The sequence below is a fragment of the Vipera ursinii genome (assembly GCF_947247035.1).
Source record: "Vipera ursinii genome assembly, chromosome: 2".
Lineage (NCBI taxonomy): Eukaryota > Metazoa > Chordata > Lepidosauria > Squamata > Viperidae > Vipera > Vipera ursinii.
Window position 1 is genome coordinate 106477430 of NC_139513.1, and position 26088 is coordinate 106503517.

At 37.0% G+C, this 26088-nt stretch overlaps 1 protein-coding gene across 1 annotated transcript in view; it reads left to right on the forward strand.

Moving 5' to 3' along the window:
* The window catches only part of LOC310633404 (phospholipid-transporting ATPase VB-like), a gene marked incomplete at both ends in the record, with an annotated part of 42296 nt that overhangs the window by 7964 nt on the left and 8244 nt on the right, over positions 1-26088 (forward strand). The window contains 6 exons of the mRNA XM_083351110.1: positions 5619-5823; positions 7793-7878; positions 11470-11576; positions 17859-17990; positions 22423-22550; positions 24537-24789. Coding sequence (XP_083207236.1) covers positions 5619-5823; positions 7793-7878; positions 11470-11576; positions 17859-17990; positions 22423-22550; positions 24537-24789 — 911 coding nt within the window. The remainder of the gene's footprint in view (positions 1-5618; positions 5824-7792; positions 7879-11469; positions 11577-17858; positions 17991-22422; positions 22551-24536; positions 24790-26088) is intronic.

Sequence of the window (26088 nt, forward strand, 5' to 3'; positions counted from 1 at the left end):
TTCTAAAATGAAAACCATGGCTTAGTTCTCTATGCTATCTACCCCTATTTCCAACAAAACTCAAACTAATTTGCAAGGATTTGGTGGCTTTAAAGTGAATCAGTATTATTCTATGGTGTAGTGTAATAGTAACCACTACCAACAACAGCATGTAAAAAGTTTTATGCAAATCTCATTGTAGGAGGACAGCCCACACAGAGAGAGAAAGAAATATTTTGTGGAATATTAAAAAGGCAGAATATATTTCCCCAAAGGATCTTAAAGGCAGAAAAGCAAGCCTAGTTTTTCTTAATAGCTCCAAGCAGAAACTAGGCAGTGGCCAGCTTTTAGAAATGCAGACGTGATAATCATTTCAGAAAGATTGGAGCCAGAAGGCTAGAAGCTGATGAGATTAGGAAGACAAAGACCCCTAAAATCTACATGCTCCACCCAAACTCTAAAAGACATGACCTTTAGGACATAATAGGATTAACCCACCAATACCAAAAAGGACACACTCAAAAGCTCAGGTCAAAGTATATGACACAGGAAATACAAAGCCTCAAGCAGGAAGAACTCCAAACACAAAAGCCGAAGAAGTTATAAAAACTCACCACTCCCAGCTACATGTGGTCAGCTTTCCCAGAGCCATGCTTTTGTCTGGCTCTGTCCTTCAATAAATTACAACCTTTTTTCTAAAGCAGTCTCCATTTTGCTTATTCCCAGCTTGGACTTGTACCCTGATAAAGATTTTTCTTTTAAAACCTCATGTTGAAATGTAAAAATCAACTTAAACATAATATGATTTTATTTGATCTTAATATATAGTATACTCTCTAAACTCAGCCATTGTTGCTTAAAAGTGTGGTCTATACCTTCATGAATTGTGCGATCCAGATCAATTGTTTGCTTACCTGAGGGAGGGAAGTAATGAGGGAAGTTGAATTCATGAGAACTCAGGGGCAAGGCTGCATTCCTTAAAATCATTTTAATCTGGCCATCTCTAAATCATACTGGTTGCCCTGGATTGTTAATTGCACTGGGAGAAGACTTTGAAATTACATTTTTTTTCTAATAGAGTATTGGAGAATTAGAAGCTAGAGCAGTAAATTCCAATTCCATTCTTATATAATAGACTGCTTCCAGAAAGCAACATTGGAGACTTTTGCTCTGTTGGCCTGAAAATGTCATGGTAATCATTCCAATGTTTAATGGTATTTTGATATAAAGCAAAATCAGATAGTTTTACCCCAAGATACCCAAAACTTTATTAACTAACTGAAGGTGTACAAATTCTGAAAGTCCAAAATTCTGCCATCTAATGTATAGATTACATTTCTACTTTTTATCTGTTTGAAAGAATTGCAGGAAATGCCCAAGTGTCAAAAATCAGTAAAGAATTAGAGAAATATTATAATTGAAATGTAAATAAATAACTGTTTTCTTTGACCAGGAAACTATTGTTAAACATCTTCTCAATTACTTTGTGTTCTCATTTGGGAGTCAATATACACTTTAGGATGCTATTAGATTTAGTCTTCTCTCAGAATGTCAATTCTGAGCATGAAACATACTTTGTTATCTTAGATGGATGAACCTCTTCAATCACAGAACTAGCCCAGTGATAATAATTTCTGCCTTGGAAAAAACTGTTTTAGATTATCATGATGCACAATAGAAGGGGCTTCTCTTGAAAGAATTTGGAGAGGTTAGATGCTAACAACATGGCATCTAGATTGTTTGCTACCACATGAACCTACCTTGTCTTTAACCTCTTTGGGTACTTGTGGGCTCCCAAATACAACTGTAGGCACTGGGGTAAAAAGTTCTGTAATAATAATAATAATAAACCTTTATTGTCAAAGTACAACATGTGTACACTGAGGTTAGCTGAGCCTCCCCCCGTGCTCTCTCCCCCCAACACACAGTGACAACAAACCCTCCATCCTACCACACCATGTACAACCCGTGAACAGAGTTCTTTCTGTCTCTTCTATCATGAAGACTGAAAGCTTTTCTCCAAGTGTTCTTTCTCTTATAAATACTCACATGCTGTCAATTCATTAGTTGCCCTAGTTGTAGAAAGCTGTCTTAAAGAGTATTTACTTGCTACCTGGCACACTGAGTTTAAAATCCTAGTTTCAATTAATCTGCTCAGATTTTTTTTGTAAACTGTTAAAAGATTATATCCAGAAAATATCAGTACACTATACGTATGTATTTCCCAGTTGATGGATTCAGGGCCATAGCAATAGCATTTAGATTTATATATTGCCCCAGAATGCTTTACAGCATTCTCTGGATGGTTTACAATATCAACATTATTTGCATATTGCCTCCAAAAGTCTGAGTCCTCATTTTACTGACCTCAGAAGGATGGAAGGCTGAATCAGCCTTGGGCCAGTCAGAGTTTGAGACCCATTGGGACTGAACTCCAGGCTGTGGGCAGAGTTTGCCTGCAGTACTGCATTCTAAAATAGGTACTGATAGGTACTGATTTGATTAGGTACCCTAATTTGTATAGGGATAGCATAAACATCCTTGAGCAGAGTATGCCAAAACTAATCACTACTGTCCTTTTAATTGGCATGAAATGCTATATGTGGCCAGGCATGATTATGACTAGTTACTTTTTTCCTTCTCTTATTAAAAAGCATCATATGAAAGTCTCAGGTAACCGAGGCCATGATGACCAGCAAAGGCCAATAACTATGAGTCCATGTGATGCAAATCATGGCATATGAAAGTTTGCGACTTGGTCACATTACAATGTCAACTTTTTACTTTTGCACATTAGTATATAACTATATTGTTATATAGAACAACAAATCTATCTAATCGGCAAAACCAAAGTTAAAATTTCATTATTTTTTCATCACCAGCACAAAATCCGGAAGTGATATCCAAATAAAAAACATAAATATATTCTCCTCTTTGAATATATTTATATCTTCTTGCTGTTGAAATAATATGTATTTCTATTTGCACTTAATAACCTTTATAAACTATCACCATTTATATTAACAAAATTCATTGCATTTTTTCAAATTCTTTAACTTTAAAGAGAAAATATTTTTTTCATTCATTTTACAACACTAAGCTTTTCCTTAAAAACATTTCTAAAATTAAAACATTCTAATGCATCTTTTTAAAAAACTTCCTCTTAGCATACATACTTTAAAGTTCACTTTCAGACCAATAAAATTCCAACTAACTCCAATTAACTCATTAAATTTAGATCACTCCCTCCAAGTTACCCTCATAGAATAATTTTTCTTGTTGTATATATCCTTTTTAAAGGTCTAGATTTTTCTTTAAGCTAATAAATCTTTTCTTTAACTTTCTCTTAACATATTTTCAAATACACTTTCATTAATATTTTACAAACTTTAGGAATTACTTAAGCATTATATATAAAGAAAAAATAATTTTCAAACTTTAAATTAAGACTTTCTTTCAATTACAAATGTCAAACCAATGGAAATCTATTCTACTTCCAATTGACTCATTAACTTTAAGTCATTCCTTCCAGCTTGTCTTCATGGAATAAAATAGTTTTCTTATACTGTGCTAAAAAGTGTTGGAAGTCAATGCTTTTTTCTTTCTTCCCCTGTACCTCATATTTTCTTTTCCCCTTTCTTTTTTCTTCCCTTAATTTCCTATTTTTATTTTTCTTTGTATTTTATGCATTGATAAAACAATAAAAGTTGTTTACTAAGGAAAGTTTGTGATTTGGAATGTAAGAGGACTGAATATCAAAGTGTATAAATTAGCAAATGAAATGAAAGAATATTGCCTGTACACAGTGTGAAACTAAAAGGGAAGGGAAAGATGAAATAGATCCAAGTGAAGATTGAATGATTTTTATTGAAATTGACTTGATTTATACATGAATGGAGCAAGAGCAGGCTTAATTAGGAATGAAAGTGCTAAAATATATTAATTGCTGTGGGTTGCATATAAAAATAGGAATCCATAGAATGGTGACAGTTGCAAATTAAACTCCAGTGAATGGTGGTTATAGAAGAACTGGAGAACCGTCTCCAGTTCATGAATAGCTGGTAGGAATGAGAGTGCAAATAACATGACTGGGCCTTTCAGAAACCCAAGAAAGAATGAGAATGTGTATCTATGGTTAACTTTTTTTTTAAAAAAATGCCTGTTTTAAGTATAACAAGATTCATACATATGCATGTCAAAAGAATAAATATAAATCTAAAAGCATGACTTGTGGTTGGAAGAATGAAACTTTCCTGAGAGGGATGAGCAAAAGGTACTGGGAGTGTATGCCAGTGTATTCTCCAGGTAGAGTCAATCAAGTAAAGAAGCTCATCCCAACAACCCACTAAAACAAGCAAACACCACTATCAGATAACAGCAATATTACTGCAATTGGATGGTCATTTGAATGACAACAACAAAGGCAAGAGCAAACAACTCTCATATTTTATCCAACTGGATAGAACAAGAGAAATTGAAGATGATATAGAATTGGTTGGTGTCAATGTAACTAGGAATCTTGCTGATGGTGGACCAATGAAGAACAAAGAAAATCCAAAGCTGGAAAGAGAGAAGTCAATGGAAAACTAGAAACATGGGCTATAAGAAGGTGGAGAGAAAAAGAGAAAGAAACAAAAAAGTATAACGGGTACAAGAAGAGGATGTAGGAGTCTGTTGAAAAAGCATTAGCAAAAAACTGAATAAAGATATGGGAATCATTTGAAACAGAGTGAAAGCTAATCTGTTACACATTATCACGGAAGGGTATGAAATTATGCTAGTGGGAAAGATGAAAACAAATCTGTGATGGAAAGGTGACATGAAAAAGCCTGTGGATAAGGAAAAATCTGTATAAGGGAATGATTGCTGCAAAAACTAAAGATAAATATAGTACAAATATAGTGAAGACTGAAGTGGGCGGCTATAACAAATCTAAATAAGTAATGTGGGTATACTTTTCAGTGTTAACAATAACTTAAGAGTGTTAGAGGATGCTAATGTGTTTTGACTGCATTTCTGAAAACAAAAGCTATTTAATTTTATATACTGCCATCCTACAGCTTTAAACAAGCCATTTTTTGCAATAACTCAAATGATTTTTAAAAAATCTTCATTAGCAATAATCTTCTCTAACATGTTAATACTCTGTTGACCTAAGGAAAAAAGATGTACCTGAAATTTTAACCATTATATGAAAATATAGATTAAATAAGCAATTTTTGTATATTTGTCCTTCTCCTTAAAAAACTACTTGATAGCTTATTGATTCACTTGAACTTAAACATATGAACCTAAGGGAATCCCTCTGAGTACATATATCAATGATATAATATCAACTTTCACAACATCTGGTTGCTGTGAAAGTTGATATGGTTCACTTTCTGTATTTATCTTAGCAATTGTTTTTTTAATTTATTTTAAGATTCTTTTTTCCAGAGTCACTTGTTGAGATAGATAGCCATGCAAATTGAATGGATGAACAAATGAATGAATGAATCTGCTTTCTCCATAAATCCACTTGCATTTAAAAAAAATGTCTTTAAACAAAATGCTTTCCTGTGTCCTAAAGAAAAGAGGTGCTCAGTGCCTTGATGGGGCAGTCACAGATTGTTAACTGATGGTGCATCTTCTCATAACAGGAGCCAAAACACCTACATTGAGAAGTGCTGGAAAGATGTTCAAGTGGGAGACTTTGTGCAGCTGCAATGCAATGAGGTCATTCCTGCTGATATTCTACTGCTCTACTCCTCTGATCAGAACAGAATCTGTTACTTGGAGACAGCAAATCTTGATGGTGAGACCAACCTTAAACAAAGACAAGTTGTGAAAGGCTTCTCCCATCAGGTAAGCAACTTTCCTCTCTTTCTTTGGTAGAGGAGAAGAAGATCGCCACCACCTTTAGTGATGGAAGGGTACAATTGGGCCCAGGCTTCACAATTGGAGAGAGAGGCATTCTCAGTATGTTTCAGAATTGGATTATTTCAGTCAAGATTAGGAGATTAAATCGTTAAATCTACCTCCCCACCTTTTTTCCTCTGCATTTGGAACAGTTTTCTAAGCCACTGATTTTTAATACTGACGTAGAGTGCAGCAAGATAGGATCACACAACTAAACACTTAGGGAATAATTTACATCAGCCTTTGTTTGCCAAATGCATGAAGATGGGACTATTTCAGGTGCAGAATTCAATGGAATCTATGGAAAAGTGGCGTGGAGGTCTTGTAAGACAGCCTCAGGTTCTTATTCCAAGTTATAATTATTAATAGAATGGAGCAGAAGGGAGGAGAAAAGTAATCTTTACAACATATCAGCTATTAAAATATTACATAAAAGCTGGGTTTTGGAACGTAGGTTTCAAAGTTTTGCCAAGACAGGAAGGGGCATGTTCTACTCCAGGCCTGCAGAGAAATTCCCAGCCTGTCAGCACATTTGTGTAGACTGTCAGATGCTTGATAAGGCTACAGTTGGACCAGGGGAGGGAGAGAGGAGGGTGAAAAAAAAACAGGTGGTTTATTTTGCTCCAAAGTGATGAGCCAGTTTGCAGGCTGCAGTGTCAGATTGTCATCCACGCTGTGCAGATCGACCTTGATTGGTTACATCAGTGTGTACTTCCTGAGAATGAAGTTCTAAGTTTACCCCTAACCAAGACACAGTCATTAATTTCAAGCAAGCCATTAATGGTCTCCAGAGATATATCTTGAAGAGAATGTTGTGACCCACCAGTTTAAAAAATCCATTGACTTTTTTATCAATATGTAATATTCCCTTGCAGTTTTCTCTTACTCAGTTTTCTTCAGGATTTTTTTTAAAAAAAATAACTTAATTTTATTTATAATAATAAAAGAGAGAGCGCGCGCGAGAGAGAGGAAATTGTAAAGGAAAAGGAAAAGAAAAAAGAAAGTAAAAAAGAAAAGTAAGAATATAATAAAGAAAAAAGAAATATAGAAAGAAGTGACTTCCAACCCTATCACAAGTATAAATAAATAACCTTAGTAACATTTCACCCCTATATATAGACACATATAGTATTGTGTTTTTATTCAAATGCATTGAAGGGACTTCAGACCCAATTTAAAACCACTTATTTCAGGAGAAAACTAAAGCTTCATCCACCCACTGGAAATGTGCATTTTTTAATTAAATTCAGTGAAATATGGAAAAAATTGATTATCAATATTAGCCTTAATTCAGATTTAAGCCTGATTGGCCAGAAATAATAGGCATTTTAATATCCTTATTCTCGTGTTAAAAAAATTTTTCAGAAGCAGTATAATAAATATTTCCTTTTATATATTTTATATATAAATCCATTTATGAAACATTTTTTTAATTTTGGAAGACATAATATTTACGTTATAGAGTGATTTCTCAAATACATTAATGATAGGTCCTGGTTAAACATAAAAAAGATAAAGTCAGCATCATGTACACATCAAACATAAAGTATTTTTAAATGTTTCTTTTTTAAGTGCTACATATTTAATCTTTTCTAGCCTCACCTGTGTTGTACTTCCCCCATTATGTTGCATACCAGATTCATTGAATTTCAACCTTTGTAATAATGGACACTGGAGTCCAATAAATCTAGATTCCACCAACTTGGGGTAGGTTGGATTAATTCATTGGTTTCACTCAGCTACTGTTATATTACAATAAGTACTTGAATGGGGTTACATTTTAGATTCATTCATACCATATTAATCCGCAGTTATCATTTTTAGCCATTGAAGAAATGTTGCGACAACTCTTAAAAACCGACAAAAAAATATCCATTTGCTACTATAAATCACTAATTTTATTTTGTTTTTACAGAATACTGAATTTGAGCCAGAATTGTTCCAAAATATCATTGTTTGTGAAAAACCTAACAATGATCTCAACAGATTTACAGGCTACATGTAAGTTACTGCAGTTTTGGTTTTTACCATTCAATCACTATTTATTTATTTATTTATTTATTTATTTATTTATTTATTTAATTTATATACTGCCCTTCTCTCAAGAGACTCAGGGCGGTGAACAGGGCAATACATAAAAGTTAGATACAAAAATTAAAATTAAAATTATTAAAACATGATTAAACAATGCCCATAAATAATACAAATTTAAAATTGAAGTTATTAATAAAAATCCCAACCCGTCCCATCAGGCCAGGCCCGCTTGTTTAAAGAGATGGGTTTTAAGGTCGCGCCGGAAGGAGCGGAGATCGGGCGCCATCCGGAGCTCAACCGGAAGATGGTTCCATAAATCCGGTGCACCCACAGAGAACGCTCTCCCCCTGGGGGCCACCAGTCGGCATTCTTTGACCGGCGGCACCCTGAGGAGGCCCTCTACGTGGGAGCGTACTGGGCGGAGGGAAGTTGCCAGTAGAGAAAAGTAACAAAATATGTATGTGTCATGATTTTGCAACACATTTTATTAATTATCATTGTAGTTAGTAAAGGATGTTATGTTATGATTGTATTCTATTTGAAATATTTTAAGATATTGCAAACAATTTATATAACTACGGTATTATTGCAGGCTTTCCAAGCATGCATATAATCCAGAAATGAAATATTCAGCAATATTTTTGCTATATTTGTTCTTCTTCACTGAGGATTAGACTGTTAGTGCTGCTGATGTCCTTCTGCAGAGAACTTTGTGTTTGGCTTTAGCACTTTAGGAATAAAATTTATTTTATCCTCTACCAAAGTATCCTTATAAAGTGGGAGCAATTGTCATTGTTCAAGTATGGAATTAGATGAATTTGTACAAGGAGCTTTCTTCAGAAAGAATTTGAATGGGCTCAGGAGCTCTGCAGTGGCTTCTATATCAGAATCAGGGAGTCAGTGATGGCACCAAAGGACTATTTTGCGACCTCATTTCAAAGAGATGCAGTATATAAGGAAGTCAACCACATTTCTGAAACTCTGCTCTCTTCAGCTTAAAATTCTCTTAGGTCCTCCTCTTTCCAAAAATGCAAATGTGGGGGACAATTAATGAAATGTTTGTCTCAACCATTTCCATCCTCAATTTCCTTTCATAATGAGAAATACCCAAAGAGCTGTAATTGTATTAATTTTCCATAAACTCAGGAGTGTATATCATTTTTATTCCAAAGGATGCAATCTTTTATCTGTGCCTCTCTGGCTGTTTCCTGACAGCAATATCCAGGAAAAGATAAATAAATAAATAAATAAATAATAAAAGATAACTGAGACTTGGATACACTCAACCTCGTTTGCTCTTTGTGTTTACAATGGCTGAATTACTAAAGAGGGCCCATGAGCTTTCCAAAAATATATTCACCAATCAAGTTAATCCATCCAACTCCCAACATGATATATAAACTAGTGGAAAGTGTACTGATAAGTTATTCCATAGCACACTGAATGTTTTTATATTCTAAAAGTGAACTAATACAACTGCTTTCTATAATGCCCCAACTAAACACTGCAAAGTGCGGCGGCACGGACACTCTTGGGAGCCTCCCGATACTCCCATATCACACCTCTCCTCCGTGCGCTGCACTGGCTTCCGGTTGCCTTCCGTGTGAAGTTCAAGGTGCTAACAATGACATTCAAAGCCCTACATGGCATGGGTCCGGACTACCTACGGGAGCACCTTCTGCCGATGTCAGCACCCCACCGTCCTGTGCGCTCCCACAGAGAGGGCCTCCTCAGGGTGCCACCGCTCAAGGAATGTCGACTGGTGGCCCCCAGGGGGAGGGCATTCTCAGTGGGTGCGCCAGCCCTCTGGAACACCTTACCTACCGAAATCCGGATGGCCCCTGACCTCCGTACCTTCCGTCGCGACTTAAAAACTTTTTTGTTCCAGCAGGCTGGCCTGGCATGATAGCGTTAATTGGGGTCCCAGTTTGTGTTCATTAGTGTTTCTTATTATTTTATTGTTCGGTCTGTATTCTTCGTCCTTCCTCTGTACACCGCCCCGAGTCCCTCGGGAGAAGGGCGGTTTATAAAAACTAATAAATAAATAAATAAATAAATAAAGTTATCCAGAACATATTCTAGTTGCTAGCTATCTGTAGTTAATTTTTCTGACTCATGGAGAGTCATTGGGTTTATACAGCCCATGTGATGTGAAACTAGTACTACTGAGCTCAGAATATTTAAATATGCAAAGAAATGTCAATTCCCAACCATTGGTAAATATAAAGCAAAACTGCTGCGTGTGTCTCATTATTGCTGATCCTAGAAACTCTTATGGCATCCCAGTATCAGGATCATCTGAAGATGGGCTGTAATTCTTTTGTTTCTATGGATCTTTACCTTCATTTTTATTGAAGCCAAGCACTTGAAAATTGGGACAGTTCCAAGCCTCACTGAATGTTATTACTGATGAGGACTTTCTTTAGGTCTGAGGCCCATCCTTTATCAGTTCCTTTTTTAATGGAAAATTGCAGTTGAGATTTCCTACATTAAAAGCACATATTCAATGCATTGAACTGTAAAATGCAATCAGTCACTCCCTAATCTTTCCCATAGTTATTTTTTTCAAGTATGTAGATAGTGGTTAGGCGGAAGGATTGGCATAAGAGACGAAGCAAGCTGTAGTTTGCACAAATTCACCCAAACTGTCATTTGTAGGATCACATTGCTAAAATTCAATGGCCAAACACTAGTAGAGCAGTTTTCTACCAATTTCTAATTTGAAATTTTAAACAAATTAAGTATTGACTTGAGGGGAGAGGAAGAGGAGAGGGGAGAAGAGGAAGGAAAGGGAAGGGAAGAGAAGGGAAGGGAAGGGAAGGGAAGGGAAGGGAAGGGAAGGGAAGGGAAGGGAAGAAGGAAAGGAAAGGAAAGGAAAGGAAAGGAAAGGAAAGGAAAGGAAAGGAAAGGAAAGGAAAGGAAAGGAAAGGAAAGGAAAGGAAAGGAAAGGAAAGGAAAGGAAAGGAAAGGAAAGCTTGAAAGATAGGTCATAGGGGGAAAAAAGAAGGATTTTGAGGCTTTTTTTTTCCCAGACAAAAGACAGATGGTTGTTTTAAAATAGCCTTTGAGCATTAAGTATGAAGACTCCAATCAAGCGCCTGAAAGCATTTCACCATGTACACAGATTTATCTGCAGTGGCAAGGACATCCTTTCTTAAACGCTGCTGGCAAAATATACCCAATGTATTGAATTTCCACTGCTGACACTTTGATAGAACAGAAAGTCAGAAGAGCCTCCAAGACCCTTGAACCCTTGTATTAACAGAATCTATTGTGTGAAATTAAATAATGTGTTGTGTCAAAACATTACATGATGATCTGTAGGAGCCTAGGGCACCGGACATCAGAGAAATCGTCTTTTCTGTAATGTAAATTCTCGGCCTTTTAACACTGGTTTGAAGCCTCAGCATGGTAGTGAGCCCCTGCCGTACTTTGTACCATCAGTGAGCCTCAAAACATAATCACCCGTGTTCATGACATTAGTAGTGTATTATTTAGCACTGAGAGAACAAGAAAAAAATATATGAAGAAAACAACACACACCTTTCTTCTTTGCAGGGAACAGCCTGATTGCACACGAATTGGGCTTGACAATGAAAGCCTTCTTCTTCGTGGTTGCGTAATAAGGAATACAGAAGTTTCAATAGGAATTGTTATCTATGCAGGTAATTATTGGATTATTATTTTTCATACAGCTACAGATTGATACTAGGGTCGCAAAGAGTTCTTTCCCCCAGGACTTTGTGTGCAATGTAAAACTTGTTTTGCCTCTAGCACTTTCTCTGTAAAATGCAGAACTGAGGAATCTACCTCTACCAATTGTCTTTTTCTTATTACCAGCTCCTACCCTTTATTATTTTGGATAACTTTCAAACTGAGTAATAATTTTATAAAACTCGAAACTGTCTATGTTACCATTCATAGTTCATTTCTGAGAAATATATTCTTGCTTAATGCATCCCTTTGGTGAGTTATATCTTGCTTCTTGAAGGTCAGCTTTATGGTTTAATAGAAGAAGAAATGCTGCATTATACAGTACATACAAGAAACCAACTTGTGGCCTTTGATGGCATTCTTCATAGAGCAGGAGGATTGTGCTATTTCTGTAAACTATTCTAGAAATGCTTATTGAAGATCGCTATAAAAGCAGCACTTAATCAAGATGTGTAAAATGGAAAGGAAAGAAAGGTTATGGTGTGTTCCATTAGTGACTGAATATAGGTAAATGATTATACTATCCAGAGAGAAGAATGCATTGTCAAGAATGATTTTTAAAATAATAGGTTCTGAAACTCTTCAAATTCTTAGAATGGCAAAGGGGAAAGTTGCACTCTCAACCAATCTGAAGAGTTGTCTTCACCTTTTATTTTGAATATAAAATCCCCATCCCAAGTCCTCAAGAACTGCTTAAACTAATGAGGTTTGCTCTGAATAACTTGGCTTCTGACTGAAATGTCAGCGTGCACTTTTTTTAGTTTGTATAAAAATGTTGTAGTTGCTGTGCTGATAACAGTAAAACTATCACTCAGGAAAGAGGCATTTGGAACTAATTTCTATCCTTATCTTGTCATTTTAAATGCTGTAGCAGCTTTTGACTTTAAAACACTGGTATAAACCTAGCAGTAACTCTTGGGAATATTTTTATTTTCCTAGTAAATCGCTTTTTAAAATTTCTTTGCTTTGATGCCAGAGGTGTTCACACAACACGTATTGCTCATGAGCAATGAAAAGTGGAAACCTCAAATCACAATGATAATACTGGTTTTGTTTTCATATTGTATTTCTTTAGAAATGTTCTAGGCCACCCAACTCTGCAATAACCCTGAATAGCTTATAGTAAAAACCCATACAAATATCGTTAAAAACCCAAGTGCCAGAATAAAAATAACCATTAAATAGCACTTAGCAATAGCAATGTCTATGGAGATTCTCAGTCATCCAGTTCATAGTTATCCCAAAGATGCTTTTTTTTTCCCCAAGGCAACTGGAATTTCTTGTTTTTCTTTGAAAACATTTTGCTTCTCATCCAAAAAGCTTCTTCAGCTCTGACTGGATGGTGGGGAATGGAAAGATTTATACTCCTTGCAGACAGCTGTTCATTTGCATTCTTTTAGCAAGTCGTTAATGCTACCTGGAGGCTTATCTGTATCTTCAGGATCACCTGAGTGGTGCAAAGGTGCGTGGAGCCTTCTTGGAACTGTTGAAAGGACTGTATTGTAGACCGGAGATAGATGATGTCATAACCCTCCCCCTCTGTTGAGAGATGGCTGTTCAGTTTTGACATAGATGGCCTCTTTGACTCCTCTTTCAAACCAGCGGTCCTCTCTGTCCAAAATGTGGGCTTTGCTGTCTTCAAAAGAGTGGCCTTTGTCTTTTAAATGCAGATGGACTGCTAAATCTAGTCCTGATGGGTTTGTTCTCCTATGTTGTGCCATATGTTTATAAAGTTGTTGTTTTGTTTCTGAAATGTACAGATCTGCACATGGCTCACTGCACTGTACCGCTTGTACCACTTTGCTCAGTTTGTGTCTGTTGTTGCCTTGAGAGAGAAAAAAATCATCTTTGGGAGAGCAATAGCAATGGCACTTAAATACTGCTCCATAGTGCTTTACAGTGCTCTGTGAGCAGTTTACAAAGTCAGCCTATTGCCCCCAACAATCTGGGTCTTCATTTTACTGACCTCAGAAGGATGGAAGGCTGAGTCAGCCTTGGGCCAGTCAGAGTTAGCCTGCAATACTACATTATAACCTTTGTGCCACCAGGGCTCCTAATAACATTCAAATACATAGGACTCATCACCTACACTCTAACCCAGGACTGTCAAACTGCTGGCCCGAGGGCGGATGCGTCATGGCGAAACTGCACCCACCCCATTGGCGGCAATGGAAAAAAGTTGCGATATGTTGCAACACATCACGTGACATTGCGAGTTTGACGCCCCTGCTCTAACCGAAGTCCTGGGGAAAGAGCCAATTTTTAAGGTTCTTTTGGCTCAGATGTGACCAAGTCCATCTGGGATGATGCTCCAGGTGGCAGGGGTTGCAACAGAAAAGGCATGCCTCCTAGATCCCATCAGGTGGAGCTGCTTAATGCATGGGACATTGAGCATGTTGAATATGCCTAGTTGTGCAAGCCAGACAAAAACTACAGAAAATACATAGTCTTTTAAATAATCAGTCCCTATGTAGTGAAATTCCTTGGTTACAACTTCTCCTGAAATGGGAAGCATTAGATTCCCATTTACTCTGTGTTTCTTTCTGGCCTGCTGTTTTGTTGGTACTTCAGATTCACTTTGGAAAGAACTAAACAGCATTAAAATTATTCACTGCTGGATCTAACTTATTGGACTTTCTTTATGTTCACCCAGAACATGCACTAGTAGATTTTCATTAAGTCACTCTGGCAACTGTGAAACAGTCAAACTTACTTAGAAATCAGTCGGCCATCTAATTAGGTTTTAAGGCATTAAAGTACTCTGCATTTTCTGGCTCCAGTTGAAATTCATTGTGAATAAGAACTTCAGCTAACCACTTTCCATTTGCAAATAATCCCCAACAGACTTTAAATTTAACCTATGATTTCTCCACATTGTTCTCATTATCTGTAGTCTCAAGCACATTCAGAATGATGTTGTCTATACGACTATAGCTTTTGAGTTTTAGACAGCTATGCACAAAGACTGCTGGCCATGTACTCATTTTTTTAAAACCAGCCAGTTGCTGCATGCATTGTCCCCAAAACTGCATTAGGTTGTTCTACCTGCATAGAAAAAGGAACAATGGCATGCTTAGTATTCTTCACACGTGCACACACACATAGATTTTGGCACACTGTTCACGCACTTGTTCACATTTATTTTTTACATCCACTGACCGTATTGTGAGATATTTTTTCCAGTTGCCTGCTATTAAATCCATTGCACAGAAAGACTGACTATTGAAACTGTTAATGCAGAGAAACTTCAAATAGTTCCTCTTCACTGGAATCAAATCACCATGGTAGAGCTTGTGAATCATTGTAAATCTTGCAAAAGTGGCATTTTAGCATAATGTGTGAAGTGTGTTATCCCAGCAAATCCTGAGTGCTGCAAGGCAACAAACCCCATGAGAACCACATGCAAACAAAATTGCACTTGAGTGCTTTTCTCCTTGCTAGGCTAAATAAAGTCCTAGCTGGGAATCGAAAGCTTGGGGACATGGAAACCAAATGGGAAATACATGCCAATAAACACAGAATGATTCACTGGAAGACAGGTCCCATATGTCTATGAAACAAGGGACAGAAAATGCAAATGAACTATCCAAATGGGACAAGGAATACAGGTCTGTTGATTTGCCCCAGAGCTGATTTGCAGAAAGCATTATACAATGGATTGAGGTTCAGTCAGCCCAAAAGGCAAAGGAAAATAGTATCTAGAAGCATCCCACATTCCTATACTGTTTTAAGACACTAAAATAAAACTTTGTTGTCTTTATGGAAGTGAGATGCAGCATATAATGTACAAAATGTACAAGAATAAATAGTTACAGCAAACATCATCAGTCCTGTTTTCATTCCTGTAATAGTCCATGAATTAACCTAGATATCAAATATATTTCTCTGATTATCACACTTCAGGGCGCTCTATAGAAACTCTCATTTCAGGAAGTTATCTCAGTTTACTATAATGTCTGTTGCCTCTGGATTGGGTTCAGAGACAGAACTTATGAATTGATTTGTGGATCAAATAAAAAATCCATTAAACTAATCACTCTGATTTCCATTGAAGCCAGCCAGATGGTGCTGAGAAAGTCACAAGCAGAACACGGTGAAGCAGCAATCGCCCATTTCTATTAAGCAAATTATTTCAGAATGTGGAAACTAATTTGAATGCTTATGGTTAATTTTCAGTGATGTTGCTTCCCAACACATAGTGAACTAATCCACAATTTGTCAGTACAGCCCCTGAAGCACCAAGAAACAGCATCCCCAGATGGCAACTGCAGAATTCCAAAGCCGTTTTTAAAAAGAAAAGTTATAAATCATTTTTTAAAAAATGGCCAGAATCTCACAGTTGTTTGGTTTTTTTTTTACATTCTTACATGAGCTCGGAAGAAGATAATCTTCAGGAACTTAAGAATTTCAGTACTACTTGGAAAGCTTTTGGGAGGGAGACCACCAAAGACAATAGTTTTATGAAATGAGAAATATTTTTCAAAGTATAGTTTTGATTTCTTGCCTCCGGTCTGCTTATGTGAGATTCCATGATAGAACCATGAACGTATGGTTGAGCTCTGTTCCAGTCTTTTTAAAAATTATGTAAGGAGTCACCATTGTAAAGTTGTATAGCAATTATTAGCTAGCATTTAATTCTTATATTTGGGAGAGGTGTTATTTATTCAGGTGATTTATTTTTATTTATTTTATTTATTTTAATTCCATTTATATCCCGCCCTTCTCCGAAGACTCAGGGCGGCTTACAAGCTTAGCAGTAGCCTTCATTCTATGTATATGCCTGCTTATTAGGGCTTTCACACACACCCCAAGCGGCATTATTACAAAGTCAGCTTAATTGCCCCCAACAATCTGGGTCCTCATTTTACCTACCTCGGAAGGATGGAAGGCTGAGTCAACCTTGAGCCTGGTGGGATGCGAACCTGCACTAATTGCAGGCAGCTGGTGTTAGAAGATTTAGAAGACATTTATTTATTTTATTAATCAACTTTAGAAACTGTCCATTTATAAACATACATCTGCCTTAAAATAATAAATAATATTCAGCAGAAGTAAATAATACATCCATTGCAGCCATCTGTTTTATTAAGAAACCTCAAAAAAATTCATCTTTAAGGTAATTATTAAATAAGCTACAATAGAACCTTTGTTAAAGTTCAGTTTGAAATAGTTATCTATTCATTCTCTCCACGTTGTTGACAATTTTATAAAGTCCAATCCTGATCCTCCTTACGTTTTTATCCTAAAGTAAAAATCCAAACTATTTATGTACTTATTTTCAAGATATTTCTAAAATCCAGGTTGATGAGCAGCAATAAGAACATAATAGCCCTATCAAACTACTACTTCAACTAATTATCTGTGCTGTCAGGCAGCTTTTCCTCTCAGTTGCAGATAAAAAAACTTTCCCAGTTTTGCCATTATTTATTTCCAGTAAATCCAAGATTTTACTGTGCTGTTTTAGGAAATTGGGATATATTGTTGCAATCTTCTTGGCTTCCTGCAATGTCAGTCTACCATTGGAAATATGTTGCCAAGATTGCAGTTTGTATTACTTCTATAGATAGCTGAGGAAGTGTTTGTACCAATCTCAGCCTTATTATTCTAAATAATAATCCAGCCTGAAAACATGAGTATGGTCATCTTTGAATTTGTGGATTTGGTAATCTTTTCTGTATAATCCATCTGTAATCTCTTCCATGAACCTGTTATTCTTTGTGACATCAAGTTTTTTTAAATCTATTTTGGCTTTGTTATGGATAGGACAATGTGAACATTCTTCTATCCATCTATCACTCACTTTCTTTAAGGTTTCTTCCTTTGATGTACCCAAGAATTATATGACCATAGGTTGAATCAAGGATCTTTTGACTTCAAAGTATGTCCTTTGCAACACACCTGCAGACCTCTTTTTCTCTCTCCAGGATTTGTGTCTTCAGTTGAGCAGGAATTCTGGTTTTAGACACTGTTCTTTGTTTCTCTGAGCTTCCTCCAGAGAAGATATTGATAGATTCTCTGTGAGTTACAATTCTTTCCAAAACCTCTGAGATTGCGAGACACTCAACATCTCTGGAAATCATGTTGTTGCACATACCTATCCTTTATATTCCAAAAAATACCATGAAAATGCGTGTGTGTGTGGCTAGAGATATCTAAAGTTTGGTTTCTTGTAATCCCTGAGTACTTTACATTCATAAGATAATTTTATCTTTATGCATGTGCACACCTGGAAGGCCACGAAACCAAAGCTATGTTGAATAACAGAGGTCCTCGTTATAAACGCAGCAAGATAGAACAACAGATGAACATGGATATATTCTTCTGTGTGGGACTGCTCTTCATCATGTGTCTCATTGGAGCATTAGGTATGGAAAAGTGGTAAAAACCATGTCTACTATTTGTGAAAGCTTTTTGTAACATGGTGCACTTGGATGGACTTTTCTACAGATGAGAAGATCAATGCTTCCCTTTGATAGAGGGAAGAGAGGTTCTCACATAGCAAATGAGGAAATAACCTGAGCGGTGGCAATCAATATCAGCCAGTGACACTAACTCTATTATGATCTTGTATGATCAGCATCTCAAGATAGACCAAATTAAGACATTGATGTTATGAATGCTAACTACTTTATGATAAGGTTACAGTAACAAGATCTGTAGAGGTCTGAATGCACTTTTTCTCTCCTCCCTTTATCTTCATGAACTCTACGGAGGGTCATGTCTAAAGTGCTTACTCAAATTATATTTTGGCCCCAGATTCAGATATTTTTTTAAATCTGACCATTGGCTTGGTTGCAGCTCTTCCCCTTGTTCATCAAGGTTATTTCTACTGCCCACTACATGTATATTCTATCGTTAACATTAAAAATGAATAAAGATTTATTGTTAGTCCAGCTAACTTGTATGTCTGGAAAAGATGAAGCCCACTCTCTTATCTTTTGCTTCAGGCAACATTTCTTGAACTAGCCATGAAGTTTGTTTAATTTAAACTTAATCCACACTGTAGAACAGAACAACCTGAAGTACTTTTTATTCTGTAGGGGTCACTATGTAAAAAAAGGAAGAAAAGAACAATGCATGTGAGCATTAAGTACATCTGTATATTTAAGAGTTACATATTTAGATTCATGTAAAGACATTTTCTGAATACCCCACCCCACACATAAAAACATTTTTAACTAAAGAAACTTATTTATTATTATGAAATAATTTGTTTGCAGCCCATCTCATTGCCACTGTGCTTCCAAATGCTATAGACCTTTAGAACAGTGGTCCCCAACCTTTCCACCCTGACAACTCAGCCGCCACGGGGGGGGATATGAGTAGTATGCACACACTCACACATACAGCTCCATTGGTGTGAGCAGCAGGCAACTGCACCCTCAGATTATACCAATGGAGCTTTGTGCATGAGCAGCGGGCGCTTGCACTTGTGCTGAAACTCCACTCACGTGAGTGGGGGGCACTGGAACAGAGGGTGCTTGTGCTCACATGTGAAGCTCCACTCACGTGAGTGGCGGACACTTGCGCTCGCACATGAAATTCCAGTCACATGAGTGAGGGCGCTAGAGCAGAGGGCGCTTGTGCTCACTCACAAAGCTCCACTCATGCAAGTGGAGGGTGCTTGTGCTCGTATGTGACCCTCCACTTGCATGATCAAAGAGTGCATGCTCGCAAAGCTCCATGTGCACAAATGGAGCTTCACGCGTGAGCACAAGTGCACCACTCAAGCACCCTCCACTTGTGTGAGTGGAGCTTTGTGCATGAGCAGAAGAGCCCACCACTTATGCCAGTGGAGCTTTGCATGCCCGCGCTTGCCTGCTACACATGTGAGCAGAGTTTCCCACGTGCTTGATTGCCCATTGCTTGCACAACCCAGTTTCAAACAGGGCATAGCCAGTAGTGGGCCACAACTAAAGGGTTCGGGACCCCTGCATTGGAAAACTCATTTTAAAAAACTTTTTTAAAAAATGTTTTGTCATAAGAAAAAGAGAGAAGAAAAAAGGAACAGCTTTTATAGGGAAAGAGACAAAATTTAAAGATGCTTAGATCAGATGTTCAAATTGTGTTCTTTAGAATACTAGAATCACATGAGAACTTGATGTGGTCCTGCGAGAGGTTAAGAGAAAAAAAAGTTTATTCAAATGCAGCCAATTTTTTATCATAGAGCAGTTTCTCTAACCTCGAAAAGTTTAAAAGCCCCTTCTTTAGTTCATAGATATGTTTTTAGGGAAGATATTTTGTTAATCATGGAGTATTTGTTGTTGAAAAGAGTATTTGTTATTGATGGAAGATGCATTTTTCTTCTAACCCTTTGAATTAAAGTCATAGCGATTTCATCTAAAATTATCTAAGCCTGGATTTGCATATGTTGATCAGTTTTAATATGGTTGCTTAATTTATAACAATATAAATAAAGTTAACGCTTTGTAAACCATCATTTAAATGTTAATATGATATATATGGTCAGATTTGGCTTATTCAATATATTATGCTAAACAAAAAGTGTCTTCACAATAACATATAAACCCAACCCATTTTGCAGCCAATAATGAAGGGATCTTAGCTGTCTTGTTGTACATGATATTTTGGAATAATGGGATAATTAATTTGCTCTAATACTTTTGAAAAGCATAAATTTTTTGAGCAGGGGGGGAATCATATAGCCTTTTCAAACTTTTCTAATTGGTTTGCCCAACTGAAAATCTCTATGTCCATATTGGAATGTAGTGTTTAAAATTTATTCTGTGGAATGCTCTTGGTGTGTAGCTGTGCTCACTGGCTAGGCCTTTTGAATATTGCTATTATTCTTTCTGTTTTTTCTATTACTCTTTTTATTGTGAAAGTGATGGCTCAGGACAGCACAATGGCTCAGTGGTTCAGATGCTGGGCTTGTTGACTGGAAAGCTGACAGCCTGGGTTTGAGACCCAAGCGTCACATGATGGGGTGAGCACCCATTTTTGTTTAGCTCCTGCCCACTTAGCAGTTTGAAAGCATGCAAATGCAAGTAGATAAACAGGTATCACTTTGGTGGGGAGGAAACAATGTTCCGTGACATCATGCTGGCCACATGACCACAGAAATGTTTTCAGACAGTGCTGGCTCAATGGCCTTGAAATAGAGATGAGCACCACTCCCTATAATTGGCAATGACTAGGGAAGTAAAATCTGCACAGACTCCTTTATTTTTTTTTCTTTTCTATTGTGCACTGAGAGTAGGAGTCCAGCTGCAAATTACAAGGAATGATTCATAATGGCCTTGAAGAATTTTTGTCTGCCATTTCTAGTCTTTTCATTGTGAAGCCCATAATAAGCTTATGAGAAACACTTTGAAAACAACAGTACTAAAGCCCATTCAATATGGATAGAAATTTGGATGTAGAGAAAAAGTTTGCTACTAAAATTAATAATTCATTGTTGTAAATTCCCTAGATGGTACCAATCAACTTCAATAAATAGCAAAAGAAAGATTGCTCTCTTACCAATTGCAGAGATTGTGTCCTAATGTGACCAGGAGTTGCAAGGATGTCAAATTCTAATGAAAACAAGTCCACCAAGACTCCACAAATAAATATTTGGCAGAAGTAGCAAATGTTCCTATAATTGTGTCCCAATTTCTAAATGTCAGTCTGCAAGTGAGTTGCAAAATGCTCCACTGGAATTTAATTTGTTTTGTGTAGTGAGAGCCTTTGAGGAAACTGGCATGACATGGCTGTAATCTGTTGAATTAGCCAGACAAAAAGAGCTGAACTATCTAAAAATGAAAAATCCTAACTAAGCATCAGTTCAGTCTTTTTTTTTCATTTCATTTTTAACAAAATGGGTGCTTCAGGTTCAAGTTATAGTCTTGGTTTAATCTGGGATTGCAACTGGAGGAGTTTTATGGAGTGGGAATGCAGTATGTCTTCCTCTTTCAGGGAGAAAAAAAATACATCAAAAGGTGGAAAAGTGAATTGTAAACAAGTTTAGTCTTAATCTTTGTAAGCCTTAAAACTGGGGAACATGTCCTGATCTACTTCCTCAGATTTCCCAGGATTGCCCTGCAAGTATTTCTTTTTGACATACATTTCATTATAAGGAGGTGGGTAGAATATGATTATTTTTTTTGCTTGTCAATGTTCTTTGCCAGAGATTTTAATGTTGCTCTTTAATACACACTGATTGTATTTCATTTAAATGGAAACTCGTTCTAAGGAAAAAGTCAGATGCTGATATCTATTGATAATAATCTCGTTTCATTTCATAGAAAATCCAATCTTATACACTTAAGAGCAGTACAGTTTGTTTTCTAACTGTTTATTAGATAATGGCTTATAAACTAGTGCCACATCCGAATGCTTGAAGTGGAATTAGCTGTTACAGGTTACAGCTGTAGAGTAAATAGCCCATGATGGGTGCAACAAAACTATGGGGGGAGGGGGGAATCTGTCCACATTGAATTATTACAAAGTAATGAACTAATTCCATGTTGGTTATATACCACATTACACCAATGAATTTCTACTCATGCAAAAGGATATTTATTTCTTCTCCTATCCATCTCATTAGATCCCATAATTACCGCAGAAGGTCCTGCTCTGAATTTGGGGAGGGGGGGAGGGGGAGGATCGAGGAGGGACAGAAAAAAGGGGAGGACAGAAATCCATACCAGCTACCAAAAGCTGCTCCATCAGTGTAGCAACATAGTTGAATACAACTTGTTATATTTTATTTTAATGGGCTTGCCTCCCTCTTCCCAACTCCCTGCATATGCTCTGCTGAGTTCATTATCTCAAATATTTTGTATTTGAATGCAGGTCAAAGTGTTTGGAATGGAAGTTTTCTCATACATCCCTTATTTATCATCCCAGATGTAAATGGCAATTACCTTGCTCCAGCTCTTGCAGGTTTCTACACATTCCTGACAATGATCATCCTTTTACAGGTGGGGAAAATCATTATTGCATGAATGAGAAAAGGAGGTTTAAGGTTATGTGTTAACCCAGGATTACATCTCAATTACATTCCAAGGGCTTTCTTTCAAGGAAACATAGGCAGTGCCATGTAGAAACAGAACAGTCAAGCAGTTTAATGATGAGCTAGGTGTGAACCCTAATTCACATTGTATCTCAGCCTTGAACTCAAGAGACACACTTGGATCCTTTTCAGTATCACAGCTTCAGTTTAGCCATCCTCGTGGCAATGCAGGAAAATAAATTATTGCTCTATCTTGTTTGGTTAATAATAATCACATAGCTACTCCTCAAATGCACTTTTAAAATATGAAAGAGCTGTAAATAAACTGTTATTCTTCTTTCAGCTAGGAACCAATCAATGGTTGAGAGAAATATCTCAGTATTAATACTAATGCTTCAAACAGCATCACATTATTTTGGTGGTAATCTTTAAATATGTTTTTAGATGTGGAATGAAGAATATTTTGTAGTCTTGGTTGGACCACACTTTTTTAAAGTATTCTTTCTGGTAGCCAACGACTGCAGAAGAGAGAGCTGGGCTTAAAATTTCTGAGGATATCTGTTGTAGTTTCCTATTGTACATATGTAGCCACAACTAAAAGCCTATTTCTTTAATTTTTTTACTAGCAGATGGGTGGGAAATTACAGCACTAATTTTTAGAAATTTCTATATTGTAATCCTGGCATGTAGGAGAAGAAATACAACAACAAAAAGAAAGAAGCCCGGCCTTTTATAATTAAGAATCATTTAGAATCAGGCAGCATCTAATCAAATCAAATTGTACATATAAATACATATTCAATTGTTTCATAATTTATGGACAATGTCATTCCTGCTTTTTGTCATACAGAAGGAAGTTACTACATAAACTAGGAAAGAAAACTGATTCTGGCTCAGGGTTAAAAGTTAAAGCAGCTCACAAAATGTGAAGGTGGGGATCAGGCTGAGGCTGCCATACTATAACATAAATCATTGCCATTTTACCTGTCTGAATTTTACTCCTTGACCTAAGCTGCAAATTTGTTTGCAGGACAAAAACATTCAGGTTTGTATGAGTAGCAGTAGGATTTACCTGTAATGCAAATACAGTTCAAGAAGGAAATTTGGTTTGGAAGAACTACACAGAATTCTAAATGCACCTAGCAGACTGCAAGTTCCTATTTTCATCTAGTCAAGCAGGTTCCTGAGCATGCAAGACTTTTCAGAGTGAGTTTTAGACATGGTGTAGGAGCTGCAAGAAATTGGTCATTCCAGATAGATGGATGGATGGGTGGATAGACAGACAGACAGACAGACAGACAGACAGAAAGGAAAAGTGCCAGGGATTGCAAAGAAACAGGGAGAGAATGGTCTCATTGGAAAATTCTGAGCAGAAATTTATTTAGAAAGTGCTCCAATTTTAGAGTAAAGTAGTAGATCTAATCTAATATAAATCCATACTATCATATATTACAACTTTCCAGAAGAATCCCATTGTAGCCTGTGTTATTATTATTACATATTCTTACTATAATGTGTCATTATAGATTCATTTCTTATATTTGAAGGTCATTCTTTAAAAAGGTTCTTACAGGATCTAACAGAAAAGTTTAAAACAGCAATATAATTACGATGTACCATTCAATCTGAAAGTTAAATTTAAAAACAATATCAAGCAGATAATAAAAATCAAGTGCTAAAACTGCTATAAATATTACAGTAAAATTTATCAGCCATGGAAAATAAATGTCATTATTTTCCTGACTTCGGTTGAGCTCTAGGATGGCTGAGAAAGAAGCACTGGAAGGGCTGGGTACTCGGTAGATTTGAAGGGCTATAAGTCAGAGTAAGACATGGGGATGTTATGGAAATCTCTGTGAAGACATCTTGTAGCAATCATTGTTAATGTCAAAAAAGAAACAGAAAAGTATCCAGCAAAAGAATTTCTAACATGCTGGAAAATGTCTTCTTTCAGATCTTAATTCCTATCTCCCTCTACATATCGATTGAGCTAGTCAAGTTGGGTCAAGTCTTCTTAATTCATAATGATATTGACTTGTATAATGAAGAGAAAGATTTGCCCATACAATGCCGAGCACTCAATATCACTGAAGACCTGGGACAAGTTCAGTATGTCTTCTCTGACAAAACAGGGACACTGACGGAGAACAAGATGGTGTTTCGAAGATGTACAATTAATGGGAAGGAATTTTCACATCAGGAAAATGGTAAGGTTAGTTGGCTTGCTCTTAAGTGCTAAATTAGTCTGAATGTGAAAACTGCTGGAGGAGAAAGAAATTCCCTCAAATATGAAAAGCAAATGTCCCACAGCTTAGTCCTTTCCTGAGAGTTGAGAAGGAGTTAGACTACAGGATATGTTGTGTGCAAATAAAGGAGACAGGACTACAGTATATTATACATGCATTTATCTATAGAAGAGTTTCTCACAGTGTAAACACTTTGTGATTCAGGTCCCTTACACACAGAAGGGTACAAAAGGGTATTTTGAGATAGATGCTGGCTCTTTGCACCTCTGTGAAAACAAGGAACTTATATGAGGAGAAGCATCTGAACAAAGATCAGATCAGCTTCAGCTTTAAACAAAGATAAGATATCCATCCAGCATTTATTTTGTAAATGTGAGGGAACCTCATCTCAGCTCTGGGGATTTCAGAATTTTTTGCTTACTATTCCCTGCAAGAGAAACCATTGGCTACCTCAACTTCACTCCCATCCCAAGGAACAACCGTGAGGACATGCACAAAGCAATACTGAGATGAAGCAAACTTTGGGAAAAGGGAAGTCCCTAGTTGTGTGGGAGTGCCTTCAAACACCCCATTGTAGGGAAAGGAGTGGCAGAAACTGAGGGTGGAATTAAAAGAAGGATCAGCCTAGAATCTCTACATAGCCACAAACAAGTTAAGTCCAACCCCCCTTGAATTCCATTCATCCCTATCTAACTCCTAGATTGTGTGTAAGGGACCTGAATTCCTAGCAGAGGCTCATCATTAGTTGAGCCTATTCCTGTGCATAGGCATGAGTAGTAATAAATAAATTTAATTAGACCTTCACATGTGAACCTGATCTTTTGCGCCTGATCCCCCCCCCCCCATTCCCCTTAAGCATTGGTGGAATTCAGCCAGTTCGCACTACTTCGGCAGAACCGGTAGCTAAATTTTTTGTTGCCCAGGCCCAGAATGGACTTCCAGAAGCAGCATCCACACAGAGAACTGGTTGTTCACATATTTGAATCTCACCACTGCCCTTAAGGCTTAATTCCTACCCCACGGTGACTTGCAGGACTGCCTTTCCCCCATTGTTTCTGCCTGCCCTGCCAGAACTAATAGAAGGGGCACCTTTCTTAGGAGCTTGAAGGGACAAACACAGTGATCTCCTTCTTTATCTCACTAAAACTCATTTGGAGTAGATTGACGAGCATAACTGGCTTAAAGTCACCTAGTGAGCCCTGGTATATGTGGGGACTTGATGCTGGGTCTTTCAAGTCCAACATTTTAACCACTACACTT